This window comes from Neopsephotus bourkii, unplaced genomic scaffold (assembly GCF_033783945.1).
Source record: "Neopsephotus bourkii isolate Nb327-2 ecotype Australia unplaced genomic scaffold, CSIRO-AGI_Nbou_v1 NB_1508, whole genome shotgun sequence".
Lineage (NCBI taxonomy): Eukaryota > Metazoa > Chordata > Aves > Psittaciformes > Psittacidae > Neopsephotus > Neopsephotus bourkii.
In genome coordinates, this window is record NW_026901984.1 from 622,937 (window position 1) to 640,027 (window position 17,091).

Genomic DNA, 17,091 nt, shown 5'->3' on the forward strand with positions numbered 1-17,091 from the left:
CATCGAGCGGGGTTCCGGTGCTGCGGGATGGAGTTTTTCACAACTCCTGACAAGACATCCATTTTTTTACCCTGAGGTAAAAGTTTTCTTTCCGACAGAAAAAACCCAAACAACTTTTACCACCTGAAGACACGAGCGGCTCAGCAACACGGGCACCGTTTCCCACCGGGCGGCAACGCCAAGGGGGCGGGCGCCTCTTTCCCCTCCCCACTTCTCCGCCCCTCTCCAAACCACCGGGGCCGCCCGCGCCCCGTTCCTCACAGCCGAACGGACGCTGCTGCCGCCCCAACGGCCACCGGCAGCACTAGCCCTAGCGAAGCCCCATGGCCAGACGCGAAACCCACCCCCGGCTGCCCCACTGCCTCCCAGTTCGCCCCGCAACAAGGGCACCTCCCCTTCCCCGTCAACCGTGCCAAAGAGAGGGGCAGTGCGGGCCCTCTCGAGCCCGGAACCATGGTGCTGCGGTCGCAGTACCCGCCAGGCCTCGGCGAAACGCTACACATCCCCCACTCCCCCTTCCTCCCCTTTTCCCCTCCCCGCCCGCCGGACCTGTCTGGCGGCGGCTTCCGGCGGGGCGGGCGTTCGGCAGTATGGTGCGGCAGCGGTGGTTCGAAGAGGTGGCAGCGGAGGGGCTGGCGGGCTCCTGCCCGGGACAGGCGCGGTTCCTGCTGTAAGCATCCCGCACCGTGACGCGGCAGCCCGCGTGGAAGGGAGGGAAGGGGAAGGGATGGGATGGGATGGGAGGGGGAAAGCGAAGCGGCGAGGGAACGAGGCTGGACGGGGTGGGAGCGGTGGTAACCGGTGACGCATGTGGGTAGCCCCGCCCCGTGTCCTCGCGCCTGCCGTGGCGCGCCGCCGCGTGGTCGCTGACCGTGACGTGACGTGACGCGTGGTGACGCTGTGCCTTGCCTTCTCCCGCGCAGGTGGACGCTCCACAACTCTCGAGGCGAGTGAGGGGTCCGGCCGCAGCGGAGGAGAGAGAGGGGCTGCCCTGCTGTGCCGCGGTGGGACAGCGTGGTCTGCAGAGAGCAGGCTTTCCTTTCATCTCCCCCTTCCCCCTGTCCCACCATGGGCTTCGGGGCTGCCGGTGGGAATGGCAGGTGTGCTAGACAGCAGGGCCCTGGTGTCTAGCCCTGGGTTTGGAGAGGGATACTCGAGTACAGACAGCTCTGGCAGCAGAACGCAGTAAGGTAGATGAGGAGCATGCCTCTTAGATATAAGGAAGAAGTTCTTTGCAGTGAGGGTGGTGAGGCGCTGGAACAGGTTGCCCAAAGAAGTGGTAAATGCGCCATCACTGGCAGTGTTCAAGGCCAGATTGGACAGGGCCTTGGGCATCATGGTCTAGTGGAAAGTGTCACTGTTAATGGAACTAGATGATCTTAAGGTCCTTTCCAATCCTAACTATTCTATGATTCTGTTAGGTCTGAAATTTATCCCATACCGTTTCTCCAACCCAGGCTGAGATGCTGTCCTTTTCTAGCACTTAAAACAAGCAGACAACTTTATGAGGCTTTGGTGTCACTGATTTGGCAGGGTAGTGTGCCTGCATGGAGCTCCTTGCAGGATTGTGAGCCTTTGTCATGAAAGATTTTTAGGAAGGAATTGCATCTTTTCTCAGGAAAGTTGGCAATTACATACTGTGTAAACTTAGGATGACTTGTGCTCAGCTGAGCGCATGCCAGTACATATACTGGTGCTCTTGCATTCTAGTTGTACCTGAAACATAAAAAACATATCAACCTAGATAACGTTAAGATAGAAATCTACCATGTTAGTGTTTGCCTGTAAACCATAATTATTTCATGTAAATTTAAGTCTACCTTTATTAATCCATAGGTAAGGAATATGGATTAGAAAGGGTATGTCCTTACTGCTTCCAGTTCCTGCTTCCTGATAGCCACCGGGTGCGTCTCAAACCAAAGATGAAAGCGACCCCACAGATAGAGAAGATTCTGAAACGAGAGGCAAAGAACCACAAACTTAATATGAAACAGACCAAGCTTCTGAAAAAGTACAGGGAGTCAAGAAGTGTTCTGGTAAGGCTATTTACTTGGTTCTTCCAAATATGTGATATTTTCCTGAAACCTGAACTTTCAGAAACCCTAAAATCCTTCTCTTAGAAAATGAGCGCACACATACACATCTCTTGTCTTTTTTCCAGGAGCATGTAACTCTTCCTTTCTTTTGGGATAACTTCACAATCAAAATTCTTAGACTCTTCCCCCTACAATAGAGATTTCATGAGCACAGTGACAAGAACAGTAAGCTTCCCCTCCCCACAAAACCAAGCCAACCCCATATGTCAGAGAAGCTTCACAAGCAGCTCTGCCTGCCCTGTGGTCTCTTTAGCAGCAGCGTGGGGAGTCTCTGCAGTTATCTAACATCTTGCTGAAAATTAAGTAATATTTTCCTGCCAGGAAGCTATTGGCTTCCACCATCAGCATAACTGCAAAAAATGGCAAATGTTCCAGATTTTTGCCTGTTGCTTTTTTTTTTTCTATGTATTCTATTAAATTTGTATGAATTTTCAAGTCCGTAAGATGCAGAGCCTTAATACAGCAAATGTACATCCTAAAATCCATTAGAATCTTTAGAAGTCCATTGCTCTGAATACTCCAAAACATACCTAAGAAGAAAAACATGTCGTTGACTGAATTCAGGCTGGTTTTGCCAATAGGCATAGATTGACCATTTATTACCTTTGTTTCAGCTCTAAAGGGCTTGAGTGACTCACAGATCATAATTTTTCCCCGTTATATCAGTAAAAATACTTTGGCTCAATGAGCTTTACTTCATTTATTTCAGTAGACTGTCACAGCTACAACAGATTATTGTTACCTTCTGTACGAGCTGAGTTTTTTATATTTGTCTGACTATTACTGTTTATAGGAAGTCTTTCAAAACCAAACCACGCAGGTAATTTAAACAAGTTAATGTTGCTCCTGAGGTTTCAGTTTCTTTACCTGAAATCACTCCAGAATGTAAGATTTAATTACTATTTTTCATACTAACTACTATTATTTGAAGAATAATAGTATACTTTTAATCTAGCATTAAGTCTCTCCATGTACTACTATCAAAACGGGTTATATGAACGCATGTTTTGAGAGATGGGACAGGGCCGTATTGTGCCTGACAGTTGCTGGCTGGCACACTTGGCATTTTCTCAGATGAGAGTCTGCTGGTTTGGGGAGTAAAAGCTGTGAAACCCAGAATTATTAGAGTCAATAACATAAAATTAAACTGGGGAAATATCACAGAGATTCTGAGCTGTTGGGGCTGAATAAGGGGCTCCAGAAAGGTGCCTTTGCTACTGCTCTCTCCAAATTATAGATCATGGTCGAGCAGCAGAAAGGACATCTGAATAGCTGGAATCTTTGCTTTATTTTTCTGGGATCACAAACGTTTAGCATACATTAAAAACTGTCCCTTTAGACAACTGATGAACATTGTCCTGTGGAATTACAATAGGTTGGTAGATTTATTCTGTAGCTGGAGAAGTTTGTAGGACACACTGAGCGTCGGTGTGAGTAGTTTAAAATTCAGTTTTAAATAGATCCTGTTTAATCTCTGGTTAATGCTCTCATCTTGGCATGTAATTACAGTTTGCTAAACTTGTGTTCTGCTCAGTTCTGCTTGCATCTACATTGTGGGTTATGATTTAAATATTTATGGTCTTAAGTATTTAAAACGCTATCAGCAACTGGCAGCTTTCAAAACTAGCAATGATGTAGATCCCTGTAATCGAGTACCTGAGGCTTGCAAAAATGAAAATCTGGAGTGTGGTGGAAGAGTTAAACCTAGCAACAGTGTGACAGATTGTGCCTCTGATACTTTTCTTAGCAAGTAGAACTTGAATTAAGAATACTCCTGCCATGAAAAGTCATATAACAAAGGAACTACTTCAGAGCTGTTAAAAATTGTTGGAGGTAACTGCATATGCAGTTCAGGGAATGGAAACTAGCTGTACAGTGCTATGATTAGTCCATCAATTCCTGCATTATAAGGTGTTTGCCTCCATTTATATTCTGTGGGATGCTAAATCATCATGTGATGCTGTTTTGTTTGGTTTTTTCCATCTGAATTTCATTTAGAACTGAAAAATACATCAGTACCTGAGCTGTATAAGTTAATGATCTTTCTCTTTTTCAGTTTGTTAGGCTGACAAAATAACATCTAGAGACAGTCACAACACGACTGAAAACATTTAATTTTGGCATTTTTAGATGTAATTCTTTGTAAGCAATCTAGATCTAGGGAAATATACACACTCTGAAAAGAGTGATTTGGTATAGATGTTTTTGGAACTCCTTAGACATTTTTTTTGATGTCCTTTGAAATACGTTAATGTAACCAGAAACACCATGTAACTGTGTTTTTCAGTCAGTGTAATTGTGTGCCTCAGAAAGTTGTCTCACTGTATTACTCTCATGTCTCTTTGTAAGAGTAGTTGCCATGGCAGTAATAGATGTTAGGAATATCTGATGGTCTCTGTGGCTGTCTGACATTATCTGTTCTGATGCACCTCTGCAGTTTATTGTGCTGCTCAAAGTCCCATGCCACCTAGAATTAAATAGAGAGAAGAGAAAGTGCCTTTTGTTTAGAACCTTTGTTGTAGCAAGTATTTTTGCACTGCAAACAGAAAGGGACTCAGAATGTAACTCAGTTATTTGTTCACTAAGATTTGCTGCTATTAGTTGTGGATGACTGGTTTTGAGAGTTTGGTAATTTAAGTATTTTATCTTAAGACTCCCTGGGAAGTGTGTAATAACTTCATCAGTGGTAGAATACGGTAATGAATTTAGATCACACTGGATGCCACAGGTTTTTAGAAAAATATGAATACCCCTAATGTGTACTTAAGATACCCTATATCCAGTTCAGGTGCTGTTTAATCTTTCTGTTTTGACAGGATTGTTTTCTGTATTTCACTGTTCAATGTTCCATTCAGAGGTACTGGTCTCCTGACATTAGTTGCTAGGGAATTGGAATTATTTCTAGATAAGCCCATAGGATGTGTTTTGACTTACGAAGCCTGAATGAAAATGCTAGGTGTAGAGTATGTGTTGCTTTTTAATAGCTCATGTTTCACTCAACCTAATATTTAATTTGTATCATGGTATTTGGAGAATAGCTTGGGTAAGTCTCACAGTGGCTTTGTAACATAAAGGTGGAAAGGCTGAAAGAACAGTTGATGCTTCCTTTCTTCTCTCCGTAGCTGGTTACTTGCAAATCATGCAACAAAACAACAAGGCATTACGGTAAAAGCAGGGATTTTCTGGCTACCATGACACAAAATTCTGGCACTCCAAGTACTAAATCTGCCCTGAGGACACCAGGTGTAAAAACTCAGTCTGCAAACAAAGTGACACCTGTAAACTGCAGTAGGTTGGGATCTAAAGGAAACAGTCCGTCATCATTTCCCAGGTACCTGTTTCTCTCATATTTAAAGGGCGCTTTGCTGAGTAGAGTGTGTTAGTTATGTCTTGTGGGAATGAGTGTCAGGTACTGATTTCAGATCAGTCACTTAATAAACTTTAAATTGATAACTATTTTTCTTCAGTGGTCTGATTAAGGAGATCAGTTTTAGCTTTCCAACCTTTAAAATCGAAGATTCTAATGAAAAGCAACTGTGTGCAAGGAATGTCTAATTCTGGTTTTGGCATGAATGTGAGATGTCTGGCTTAAAATTGGCATTAAAAATTGATGCTTCTGATTGCTGACTTTCACGTAAAAATATGTTATTTAGGTTCATGTTTTTTCAAATTATATATGTGCACTTTCATAGTTACTTTATGCTAATTCTCATTCTTCATCTTTAAAACATTTGAGTCTTTTGTTTTTCAGAACACGTGCATCTGGACAGGCAGCAACCAGCTCTGCTTCCAGCTCTGCTTCCAGGACTCCCCGAAACTCCAGATTTCACTTTTCTAAACTGAAACGGATGCTTGACCTAGAAGAAAAAGACAAAAGCCAGAAGGCAGATTTGAAAACCTTCTTGACTTTACTTTAGTTACAAGTTATTTCAAAGTAATAAAGATTACAGCAATAACATGTTTCAGTTTTAGTAAATCAACAAAGTGATTTCTTTACAACCCAAGCTAACAGCATGTACCCTGAGAAAGGGTAGGCCATGTATTTTAAAAGCAAGCTCTGTCTCTGAGAGGAGTGGTTGTCTGCAAGAAGGAGGTGAGAAAACAGCCAGTCTGATACACTTGGGAATCTTGAACATGTTTTGCAGTCTCTAATGGCCCAAGAATTGAAAGCCAGGATCAGCCATTTGAGGAAACTGGCAATGTTGGATCCATCAGAACCAGCACATCAGTTGCCAGACTTGAAAGCAGTTTGGGGCCGGGGAGGTTGCAGTTTGCTCCACCTCACTTTCCCGCTGTTTTTGAGGTAATGCATCATAGCAGAACTTAGAAGATCTCATCCCTGCTTTGGATGTTTGAGTAAAACAACACTTTCACTGGCACTTTCTGCAGGTACAATATTTTCAAGGGTCTAACGTAGCGTCCTGTAGTGGTGCTGTCTTTAGATTCCTGTGGTAATTTAAGCACAGCCTTTAACACAGCCTTTACAAAGGTTCCAAAATAATTTACACTTTAAAACAGCGCTCATGCAGAGAGCACTAAACCAGTGTATCAACAGATTAAGTTTCTCCATGTTCTTAAGGATTTTCCCTGTGATTTGTACTGCAGATCACAATAATGCAGAACTTGTAAAACAACACCCTAATGTGGGATGCTGTCAATGCTGACTGACTGCTCCGGGGTAGGCTGCTATCAGTACCCTCATGTGAAACTGATACGAGAGTGGCACAGTCAAAAAACAGAGGGGATGCTTCCCTTCCAGTTACTGTGGTGCTAGCAAAATGGGTCCTTTCTGTCTTGTTCAGAAATGACTTGAGGAGAGAAACTTAAATATAAGAGTTGCTTCCTTCCTGGCCTTCAATCTGGACAAGCAGGTTTGCTGTGGACAGTAGTGATCTCATTGCACACATGTATTTTGATGTGAACAGATGATTGTCAAGGTTAAACTAGTCTCCACTGTCAGATTTTACACTTTCAGTTCGGCACAAAGGTGAGAGAGTAGAAATTCACCATTCAGGACTGAATTTATAGCCGATAGTCTGCAGTGACGGTTCTGCAAATGGTGATTCACATTTTCCCTCTGAAAGAGAATCAATAAAAAAAAAGAAAAAAAAATTGTATTCTAATGGAGAGTCCCTTTAAGTGTATTCAGACTCAATGTACACTGCTTACAAAATAGGACCAGGAAATTAAGACTTGTCAGACTTGAAAGCAATACAGGGCAGTGGAGAAGAGCTTGCTGAAAATTCTACTTGGAGTCTCAAAGATTGGCATGTAACCTTTTTGTATCTCCTGTACACTCGCACAATAACTTTGAAAGGGTCACTGTCATTGTTTCTTACGTACATGTAGGTTCGAAACAACTCATTTGATCAACATACAGACCTTGGAGTTATGCCTTTTCCAATGTAGAACTTGGCATTAATTCTGCTGTTGCTGTGTTTATGATGCAGTCTTCTGGAAAAACACTTCAATCATCTTGTTGATGGAAAATACGGATTATACAGAAGTATTTGAAAAACAAGTTTTGCAATAAGTTTTCCTATTAGAAGTACACACATTACTGCTGTGCTTCCTGTGAGGCTTACAGGAAACTAGCTTGAGCATCTGCTATGTTTTAAGGTGCCCCAAAATTAATGTGTTAGATCAAATGAAGAGCATACTTTTTAAGCAGAGCTCTCAGTTGTCCATGTTTACTGTGCTTTTTATGCAATACCAACTGGTCTCAGTGTATGTGAGTGACATTCCTTTTGGTTAAGACTACAGCTAATGGATAAAAGACATGATCTGGGACACAACCAGTGTGCTGCGGATGCTAATAGGCACCATCTATCCATAGGACCACAGGAGAGCTCCTCTGAGGTACACAGCCCCAAAAAAGGTGTATTGTGGACGGCAGGCACTGAACTTCAGGTATTTTGCACTCCAAGTATATTACCATTATAAAGTGCTATTTGTTAACATAGACAGAGTCTTGTCATGCTCCAAACAACATCTTTTTCTTTGGAATTACCAGAGTTGTCAGACATGTCTAGATGTGTTGTTATAAGGGATCTTGCTATCAGACTATTGCAAGCTAGCAGACTTTACTGTGAAGAAAGGGGCCGCGGGGGGGGGGGGGGGGAGGTGGTGGTGGTATTCATTCAGTATGTGCTGTTCCTTGTTTACAAGTGTGCTTTAAAATGTTGGGCAGAAGTAGTGTTGGTATTTACTGCCTGAAGTGCTTTTGTGTTACTCCTAAGCCTCTACTAGAGTCTTTGTTACTAGACTTTCACAGAATCAGTGTATTGAAAAACATGCATAGAGATACACACATATATAGGTATCTAAGTATCTACATATCTATATATGATGTCTATAGGTATATACATACACACACACCAGATGCATGTATGTACACATATATACACATATACACCCTACATATACCCATGTGATGCATTCTTCCCTTCAGAATACATCACATCCCTGTACTCAGTGAAACAGTGAAGGTTAATTGTTGGCTGCCACTGGCTATGGCTGAGCCTCCCCACCAGACCTCTGCCATGCAGCATTACTGGTTTGTGGTTGAAGAGCTGGAAAGACAACTCTAGGGAAAGGAAATGGTCTCACTGATCATGATGAGGCCAGAATTTCACCCAGACTTTGAGTTGCTTACAATAAACAATGATTTCAAAGATGTTTTTACAACAACGTTTTATTCTATTAAATACGAAAGAGTGTACATACAGGTGTTATTCTAAGGACATAAATTACACAAGTATTACACATTCTGTCAGAAAAGCACAATAATGAAACATCTTTACATTTCAAACTTTTCTTGTTAGCTTTTAACAAATGAGTCTATTTCTGTTGCAAACAAGTAACGAGTGCTATTGAACTTTTGCAAATTCTCACAAAAACATCATGCTCAGTAGGATACTTTAAATACTGTAAAGATGAAATCAGAATTAGATTCCTAAATAACAAGATGGAAGAGATTTACTACTTAATCAAGATAAATGACACACTGAAGTAGAAGCCGAGACAAAATTGGTCATTCATTAAAAAAAATTCCACTTCAGACACTACATTTGAGTCTGCTTCCTCTACTTGCATGAATAGCTACTGTGACTATATGCATGAGTAATGAGCAGAACTGGCCTAAATATTTAGAAATGTCAGTCAAATTTTAGACATGCTGGTTTTCTAGTTCACTATGTTTTCCACCAAAAAAAAAACCCACACCCATGAGTCTGTTCGCTTACGTTTCAAAAGGTTGAAATCCAACCCTTCTGCAGAAGGCCAGTTGAGTCTATGGATGACTTCCATGTCTTCCACGGTCATCTGTATCCTATGTCTATATTCTGAGTGACCACGTGAAGTACCAGACTGAGTTACCACTGACTCGTGAGAGCAGTATTAGTCTGCAGAAGTCCTAACGCACCGTCTTTTTAAACTCCAGGTAAACAGGAATGTAATTTTATCACAATGAAAGCTCTCTATTTGACATTCAGAAGACTACTCAGATAAAATACAATAGGCATGTAGCTTGGGCTGTGCTGCTATGGCTTTATGGAGGTGTTTTGAAATATTAATACAAACATTAACAGAGTGAAACAGACAAGCTGATGTTACTGCAGGCTGGAGTTTAATTTTCAAATGAAACACCATTTCTAAGCACGGTAATTTTTGTAACTAAGGACTTCACATTTATTTTTAAAACCACAGGAGTGGGGTAATGTTCCTGGTATCTTTCAAAACATTCTGCAAAAACACAGTTTAAGCCTGCAAACACTAGAATATACAAGCAGTCCCAGGGACCTCCAATGTAAGCATTCTTGTATAGTAAAGAGCTGCAGGAATCTCTCCTATTTTTTCAGAGAATGCTCAATAAAAGTGCAATACAGTGAAGCAAATAATCTCATTATTATGCTTTTATTATTAGATGAAAAATGTTCAGATATTTTACAATTGTGCCTTTTGTAAAGTGGGCATTCTGGTTTGTCAGACCAAGTTAGAAGAGACAGGCAGGGAACACCCTCACATTCTCTTTGCCAGGGTGGTAATGCTCTACCCCAGAGCAGTACTATTGTGCTGCCCAGTTTCACACTGTTACTTCTGTTTTGACAAAAGTTGACATTTGTTTGCTTTTCATTTCCACCCAAGCATGTTCCCCTCTTCAGCTCCTAGGCACCCATCCTTTCCCCACCCAGACTCTTATCTTCCTGAGACATCAGAAGTATGAACGTTAAGCTTTAGAACCTGAGAATTTGGAGGTATTTTTTTGATACTACAGGGCTGCATTTGTATCATACCATGTTATCTCTTGCTATACTATTACAGTTACAATATAAATCTTCTAACTAGTTGATACCCGATGCCTTTCCCATATAAATAAGAAACAACGTACCATTTAGCCACTAATACATGACACTTGCTGTAAGAGTGACCTTTATCTTCCAAACAAATGGTGAGGGATCATTTCCAAAATCCCAGCTATGAAATATTCCTTGAAGTAAACAATTTCACAGTAAAATAAAGGAAAATATATCCAGAAAATAGCACTTTCTCAAAATTAAAACTTGTATATACATCAAAAAGTTGAGATTTTTCCTCATTCTTTTAACAATTCTACATTATCTGTAGATAAGCAACATTATCACTAAGAGTTATGAATAGGAAAAACAAGTCTAGTGAAGTAAGTGTCATGTCTTTTTTAATACTCTTGAGAGATCAAGGAAATTCAGCACTCAACTTATTTTTAATTATGGTACCAAAAGACTGTTTAAGCTCAAATCGCTATGGTTTTGAGTATCCAAGTATACACTCTAACCAAGCCATGCCACTGCATTTATAACCATCGAGCTACAAATTAAGTTTTCTGTGGATGGGATTCAACTGTGAACTCACTATTTATCTTTCTTGACTTATTGCTTGTTTTATAATTCTTAATAGATTATGCTGTTTTAATAATTTATCACAAATTTGGCTCTAGTCTTTAGCAAGACTGAGGTTTAAGTGCAACTGTAATGTGCGTACATGTATTTTGGAAATTATGAGTGGAATTTAATGTAATAGAACAGAAATATTTAAAACCTAAAATTGTACCTGAACATTCATTTTCTTACCAAGAATCTATGCTGAAAAGATGCCAGCATGTGTTATTTAATTTTGCACATTAGACTTAAACTGAAGCAGGATTTCTATACAGTGTTGGCTCTTCCTATGGAGTGGAAAACTGGCACTCAAAACTTAACATTCTTTGGACAGCTAGTGAGGTCTGATGAACTATTTTCAGCATTCCTACCTGTCAGTAAGAATTTTTGATGAAATCAGTATTCTACCTTGCATGCTATGGAATGCTAAATCAACAGCTCCTGGTTTTATCTTTTGGTGGTTTTGTCCTATTTAACCGAGGTCTATTTCTGGCAACTTCCATGGGAAAAGATAACTGGACTGAGGTGCTTATGTCCAAGTACATCTAAAGAGAAAGATTATTCTCCATTCTAGTGAATAGCCCTGCAGAAGTCAATAACAAGTGACAGATCACTATGTTCAGCAATATCGCTCCGGGATTATTTTGATTTGTTGTGAGTTTTGAAGAATAGATTTTTCTAAAAAAACCCTGCTTTCATGTGAGGAGGAGTATTAAAACTTGTAAACTGTGAATTTAACTGATGCAAAATAACGCCTGCCAAGTGCAAACCCATGAACAACCTGCAATCACTAAATACTCAGATGATATAATCTATATGCCAGTGGTACAGGTAGGCTTTTTTGAAAACTACTCAACAATTACATGCCTAATTCCAATTGACTGAAAAACCTAAAGTTTCTGGCAATCTGCTAGATTCCTGCCTGTATCTTTAAGTGAATTAAAAGCTGGTGCATAGTATAACAAGTATAACACAAATTCAGCTACCTGTAGGTAAGTACCGCATTTGGGGCTTGTATAAACACCAGCCATGCAAAAAACTTCTAAAAACAGATATTAGGCAATAATTTTCCATTGTCTGACTTATACACAGGCCTGAACTGTCTGTCCTGTTCTGTGTGAAAGACAATCAAGATCTAGAAATGTTTGCTAGAGCTGGTCAAGGCGGCGGCTGGAAGCCCACACAGGTCTCCGGGGTTTCTCAATGAAAGATGATGTATAGCATGGCTGTATCATTGTGTCACTGCATGTAGTACACAGCACTGTCAAATGTTAATAATGGGCATTTAACAATTGGGACAGTTTGGAGAATGACCTTTCAATTTAATTAAAGCTGTAAAATGACTTCATGTTTCTGGGATTAACCTTTTTAGAGGGAGATGGATGTTGCAGAAAGGGATTAGAGTACAAATGAATGGTCCCTCAATTTAGAAACTAAGCAGCTGTAAAAAGATAGTTACAATTTCTAAACAGAACTGAACTGGTCAGTCGTACAGTTTCTTATGTAGAGCTTTAAATGATACTAAAATATTGCAGTATTTTGAGTAATTTAAAGATCTGCTCAGTGTAACATGATGTATATTTTCCAATACAAAATTGGCTACAAACTTTTACTTCAAAAAACCCCACCTGACTTGTTTTGAGAGTGGGTAATTTATATGTAATGGACAATAAGAAAACTTTTAACTTTCAACTAAATTGCATCAACCTTCTTGCAAACATAACCTTGTGATTTCCACATTTAACTCCCTCACTAGCAACTGAAATGTCTCAAGTTAGAAGTATGCGTTGATTACATGTTGACCTACATTAAATACAGAGTACATAAGAAAAATCTTAACAGTTTTTTTTACAGGGCACCCAACTAAAATCTTTACAAAAGATAAGATAATTATCCATTCTTCAGTGTAATAGACACAGATGCCACTTTTATAAATGTACCCTTATGTTCACTTGCCAATAAAATAGTAAACAAATCAACTTTTTAAACCATTTTTTATAAATTATTTGAGTATTTTTACTGACACTCTCCAACAATATACAAAAATACTACTACAAGAGTACCAATCAGTCAGACCTACCCCTCATTTCACAGAAAAGTAGAGGTTATGGAAGGGTGTTCTTGTAATCAATCATCGCTGTAGATGTCTCCTGCAAACGGTAGGTGTATGTGGCTGCCTGTGACATTGGGAAGTCGAGAGAGATCAGGCAGGTTCTGGATGCGTGACCTGAGTTCTTTCCGTACCTGGGACACTCTGGCTAGCTTGCGTTTGTACTCCTGCAATGCAGAAGAATTCAACATGAGACCTTTTTGCTAACACTGTCCCTGCTATTTACTGTACTTGATATTTTCCAAATAAAGCATTCCTTCTGAATGGTAGATGACTTAACATCCTTTTAAAGGTGAGAACCCATAGCAGAGGCAGAGACATCAGCGCCAGCATTTTCTTGGGACCTGACTTTGAAAGTATAACTGTGGAATTATTTTGCTTTGAATTGTAAGTATATAAATGCCAAATGAGGAAGCGAATCCCAGTCAACACAACTACGTGTTTCTCCATGCAACTAGTAGAATGGGATTATTCATAGAAACTGTATTAAGAATAATAGATACACATACTTTACTATCACTCACAGAAACTTTTTTTAATTGGGGATTTAGGATTTCACATTGTGTTGGAATACAGGTCAAACTACCCATAATTCATATATTTAATGATTATGAGGCACTTTTCACATGAAACATTATACATGATAAAATATTTAAGACAGTAAACCAGTGCAATAGAATATAGTTACTGCTCACCTATTAAGAGTACAAGACATAATGAAGAGAATACCAGCTTGTATAAAATGAAACGTTATTCCAAAATGTCGGAATAGGGTACAATTTATAGAAATGTCTACATTTCAAATACTTGAAAACACTTTTTTTTTTTGGAGAGCAGAAGAGACGGAGCATTAGCAGGCAAAGAGGCGCTTCATGAAAATATACTGTAATTCACAACACATCAAATGCAGATGTTTTCTAGTGCGGCTGCAGGTTTTGCTACAGCCTCGGAATGGCTGGAAATAAGTATTTAACAACTTGGATAATCAGCCCATTGATAACAAAGATCTCATGAGTGTAACCACTTCTAAATAGTGGGGAAAAAACCCACAACATCCTGTACAAGTGCCAAAAATAGACACTTGAACGTTCCAGCAAGTATAAAAACACTTTGCACGTCTATAAAAGGTAATAATCATGTTATTTATAAGGTCTAAACTGCGTTTTAAACATTTTTCTATGCTGTTAATAGCATGGAGTAAAAAGGAAGGGCAATGAAATGACCTTTTGATAGCAGAATCCAAAACAGTAGTACAAATGTAAATACCAGAGGCATGATCAAGATTATTGGACAAGGTCCAACACACACAAAACCAAAGTTTGTAACTATTAGCAGCAGTGCAGCCATCTTACCAATGGCAATAAAAGAACTACACGGAATCTTAAATTCTTAATGAAAAGCCAATGCACAGGGTTTGTTTTTTTTAAAAAAAAAAGGAAAAATTAAATCTTTACATAGAAAGAAAAAGGTTCCCCTGAATGAGGATCATCAGTTCCTCGATACCACTTTTGAAGTACAGTTCAGTGTCTTATGATGTACTAAACACAGTGAAAGTACTACAAATGCCTAGGCAGCAGAACTGTGAACACCTGGTGACAGTAGACAGGGTGAATCAGTGTTCCTGTTATGATGCAGATAACCAAAAAAGTCTTACAACAGCAAGTCCCTTGGTCTTAGGAAAACTGTCACCTGCTCACACTTGGTAGAAACATTCTATCTGATGCAAGTGACTTCAGGACACGGCTGTGGAAATGAAGGGCTGTACCCTGATGCGGTATCCTTACAGTAGTGCCCAGAGACCACAAATATTTTACTGTTTCATATCTAATACTACAGCGATATCCAGAGGCTTCAGTGAGCTAGTTCTGTGCAAGAGTCATAGCCCTTTGCCGGTAGGTAAAAAGCCAATAAAGAACACTTGCCATTTTCACTATTTTAGTCCAGATAAGGAAGATATGGTCCTATTACAATAGGGCATAGATTTCAATGTAACAGGAAATTGTTTAGAGTAAGATCAATTTGGTAATATACCAAACACATTATTTTCAGAAGCAAAATGGCTGGAGATTGAGCATTGGGCAATGAAGGCTTCGGGCAAGCTTCTGGCCTCTATTCTGAAAGACATACTGCTGTAGAGAAGAGGATGAATAGAACTAAAGCAGAATCAAAACACTCAAAAGGCCCCAGATCAGTAAAATAAATTAACTATAAAATCATTCCAGCAGTTAATTCTTGTAAATGGTGTTTGAATCAGCTTAATCCTAAATTCGTTCTGTCAATGAAGAATATGACAGACCAGTATCCCTTCAGAATCTTGAAGTACGATGCTAGGCAAATACACATAGATCACACCTAGAAGCTATATACTCTCAACACCTCACTCCAAAAGCTGAAATATACCTTAGATTGCCAGTTGCTTGGCGCCATTAAAATTCCCTTTAGCCGATAATAAATAATTTCCATAATAACATCACATTTCTGACACGCAGCATTTTCCATATAAATTTTGCCTGGAACTTGTTGCCTAGTGAGTATCAGCTTGATCAATATTACTGGCAGCAGGTTCCTTTTTCTCACTAAGAAAAATGTTCTTATAAATCCAGTCTCCCATGTTAATAAAGTCATCTTCCTCTCACCAACACCTTTAACATAATGCACACTCTCAGGGTGTCAAAACTTGCTCTTTGAGCTTTCTCAGAGTTAGAGACAACTCAGAGAGTTTGCTCAAGGATTTTACAATAAAACTAGCCTAAATAATAAAAAAACCCATAATGTTTTATAGTTCATTATGTTATTAATGCAGGTTAAGCTACAGAATTTTAATACAATTTTAATTACAATTTTAATACACTTTTGGTAACTGAAAGCATACGTGAAAATCTGCAACTGGGGGTTAGATGTCCATGACAATCCTCCCCCTACAAGTAGAAATATTATTACCTCATCCAGGGCACCTTTATTTTCCATGACACTACCCAAACCAGTCTAGAAATCACTGGAAATATCCAGTTTTCATGTCTGGTGAGCAAATTCAAAACAGAGCTGACTTTCAAGCACAGTGACTTGGCAGTTTTGAGGTTCCTGCAAGGGGGCTGTTTTTCAGTTTGATTCTATTTAAAATCACCAGTCACTTCTGAAAGGGTTTGCTTGTATATTTCAAGGCTGCTAATATAGTCCTGGCATTACCTAAGTAGTCCTGGACTGTTGGAATACAAGTATCAAGTACTCATTATCAGCAATACTCATTATATGTACAGCCTTTATTATTTTATCATAACAGCATGAACATGTATCTACAACCATTTTCCTCAGCATATAAGGCAAGAGGGTGACAATTAAAGCAGAGGAGCAGGAATGGTGGATATCTAGGTGTTATTTCTGATATTGCTGCTCCATTAGAAACACTGTATACTATGCAACTGAGTAACAGTTTAACCACATTGTTGGCACTTCAAACTGCAGAAATCCTGAGAGAGAATCTCTATCTCTTTTTCATTATGTTGATTTTAAGATATCCTTCAAATTACCTCTGTGTAAATGAGGCAAGATCCAAGCTATGTACTTCAAACAGTAAAGGACAGGAAGTACGATGTTTTCTTTTGCTACACCAAGCATAATTTGCATTGCTTCCTACCTGTGGGGAACCTTACTCTTGGGATATATGGGCAATCTGATGTACAGCATAAAAAGCCTCTTCAATTTCTTCAGCAGACCAATATAACACTACCTTCCAGCAGTAATTTTTTGTACTTCCAGTCATAAGGTTAGGTTTATGAGCTAATTAGAAGAACTTGTTTTTCTCATTAGAATCCCACTGATTACTACAGTTTCCATTATTTGACAGTATAGAATATGGATATTTTGTGAAAGCAATGCTAACAAAATACATACTCACACCTAGATTAACAGTATTCTCTATCAAGTAAGCACCACGCAAAAAAGCCAAATGATTTTTGATTAGACACTATAA

The 17,091-nt window shown here is 39.5% G+C and overlaps 2 protein-coding genes and 1 long non-coding RNA gene across 3 annotated transcripts in view; 1 reads left to right on the forward strand and 2 right to left on the reverse strand.

Annotated features, from left to right (window-relative positions):
* Positions 1-683, reverse strand: part of LOC133221042 (uncharacterized) — a 75,670-nt gene extending 74,987 nt beyond the window's left edge. Inside the window, exon 1 of the long non-coding RNA XR_009727875.1 lies at positions 550-683. This is a non-coding gene — a long non-coding RNA (uncharacterized LOC133221042). The remainder of the gene's footprint in view (positions 1-549) is intronic.
* Positions 316-6,052, forward strand: CUNH18orf21 (chromosome unknown C18orf21 homolog). Its single transcript, XM_061369587.1, has 4 exons — positions 316-670; positions 1,837-2,036; positions 5,219-5,427; positions 5,848-6,052. Exons 1-4 carry the CDS (start codon positions 454-456, stop codon positions 6,011-6,013), a joined length of 792 nt encoding a protein of 263 aa, XP_061225571.1. The 5' UTR covers positions 316-453; the 3' UTR covers positions 6,014-6,052.
* A 4,545-nt stretch (positions 6,053-10,597) lies between these two features.
* Positions 10,598-17,091, reverse strand: part of RPRD1A (regulation of nuclear pre-mRNA domain containing 1A) — a 41,396-nt gene continuing 34,902 nt past the window's right edge. Inside the window, exon 7 of the mRNA XM_061369585.1 lies at positions 10,598-13,288. Within this exon, the coding sequence (XP_061225569.1) occupies positions 13,139-13,288 (150 nt within the window). The 3' untranslated portion in view covers positions 10,598-13,138. The remainder of the gene's footprint in view (positions 13,289-17,091) is intronic.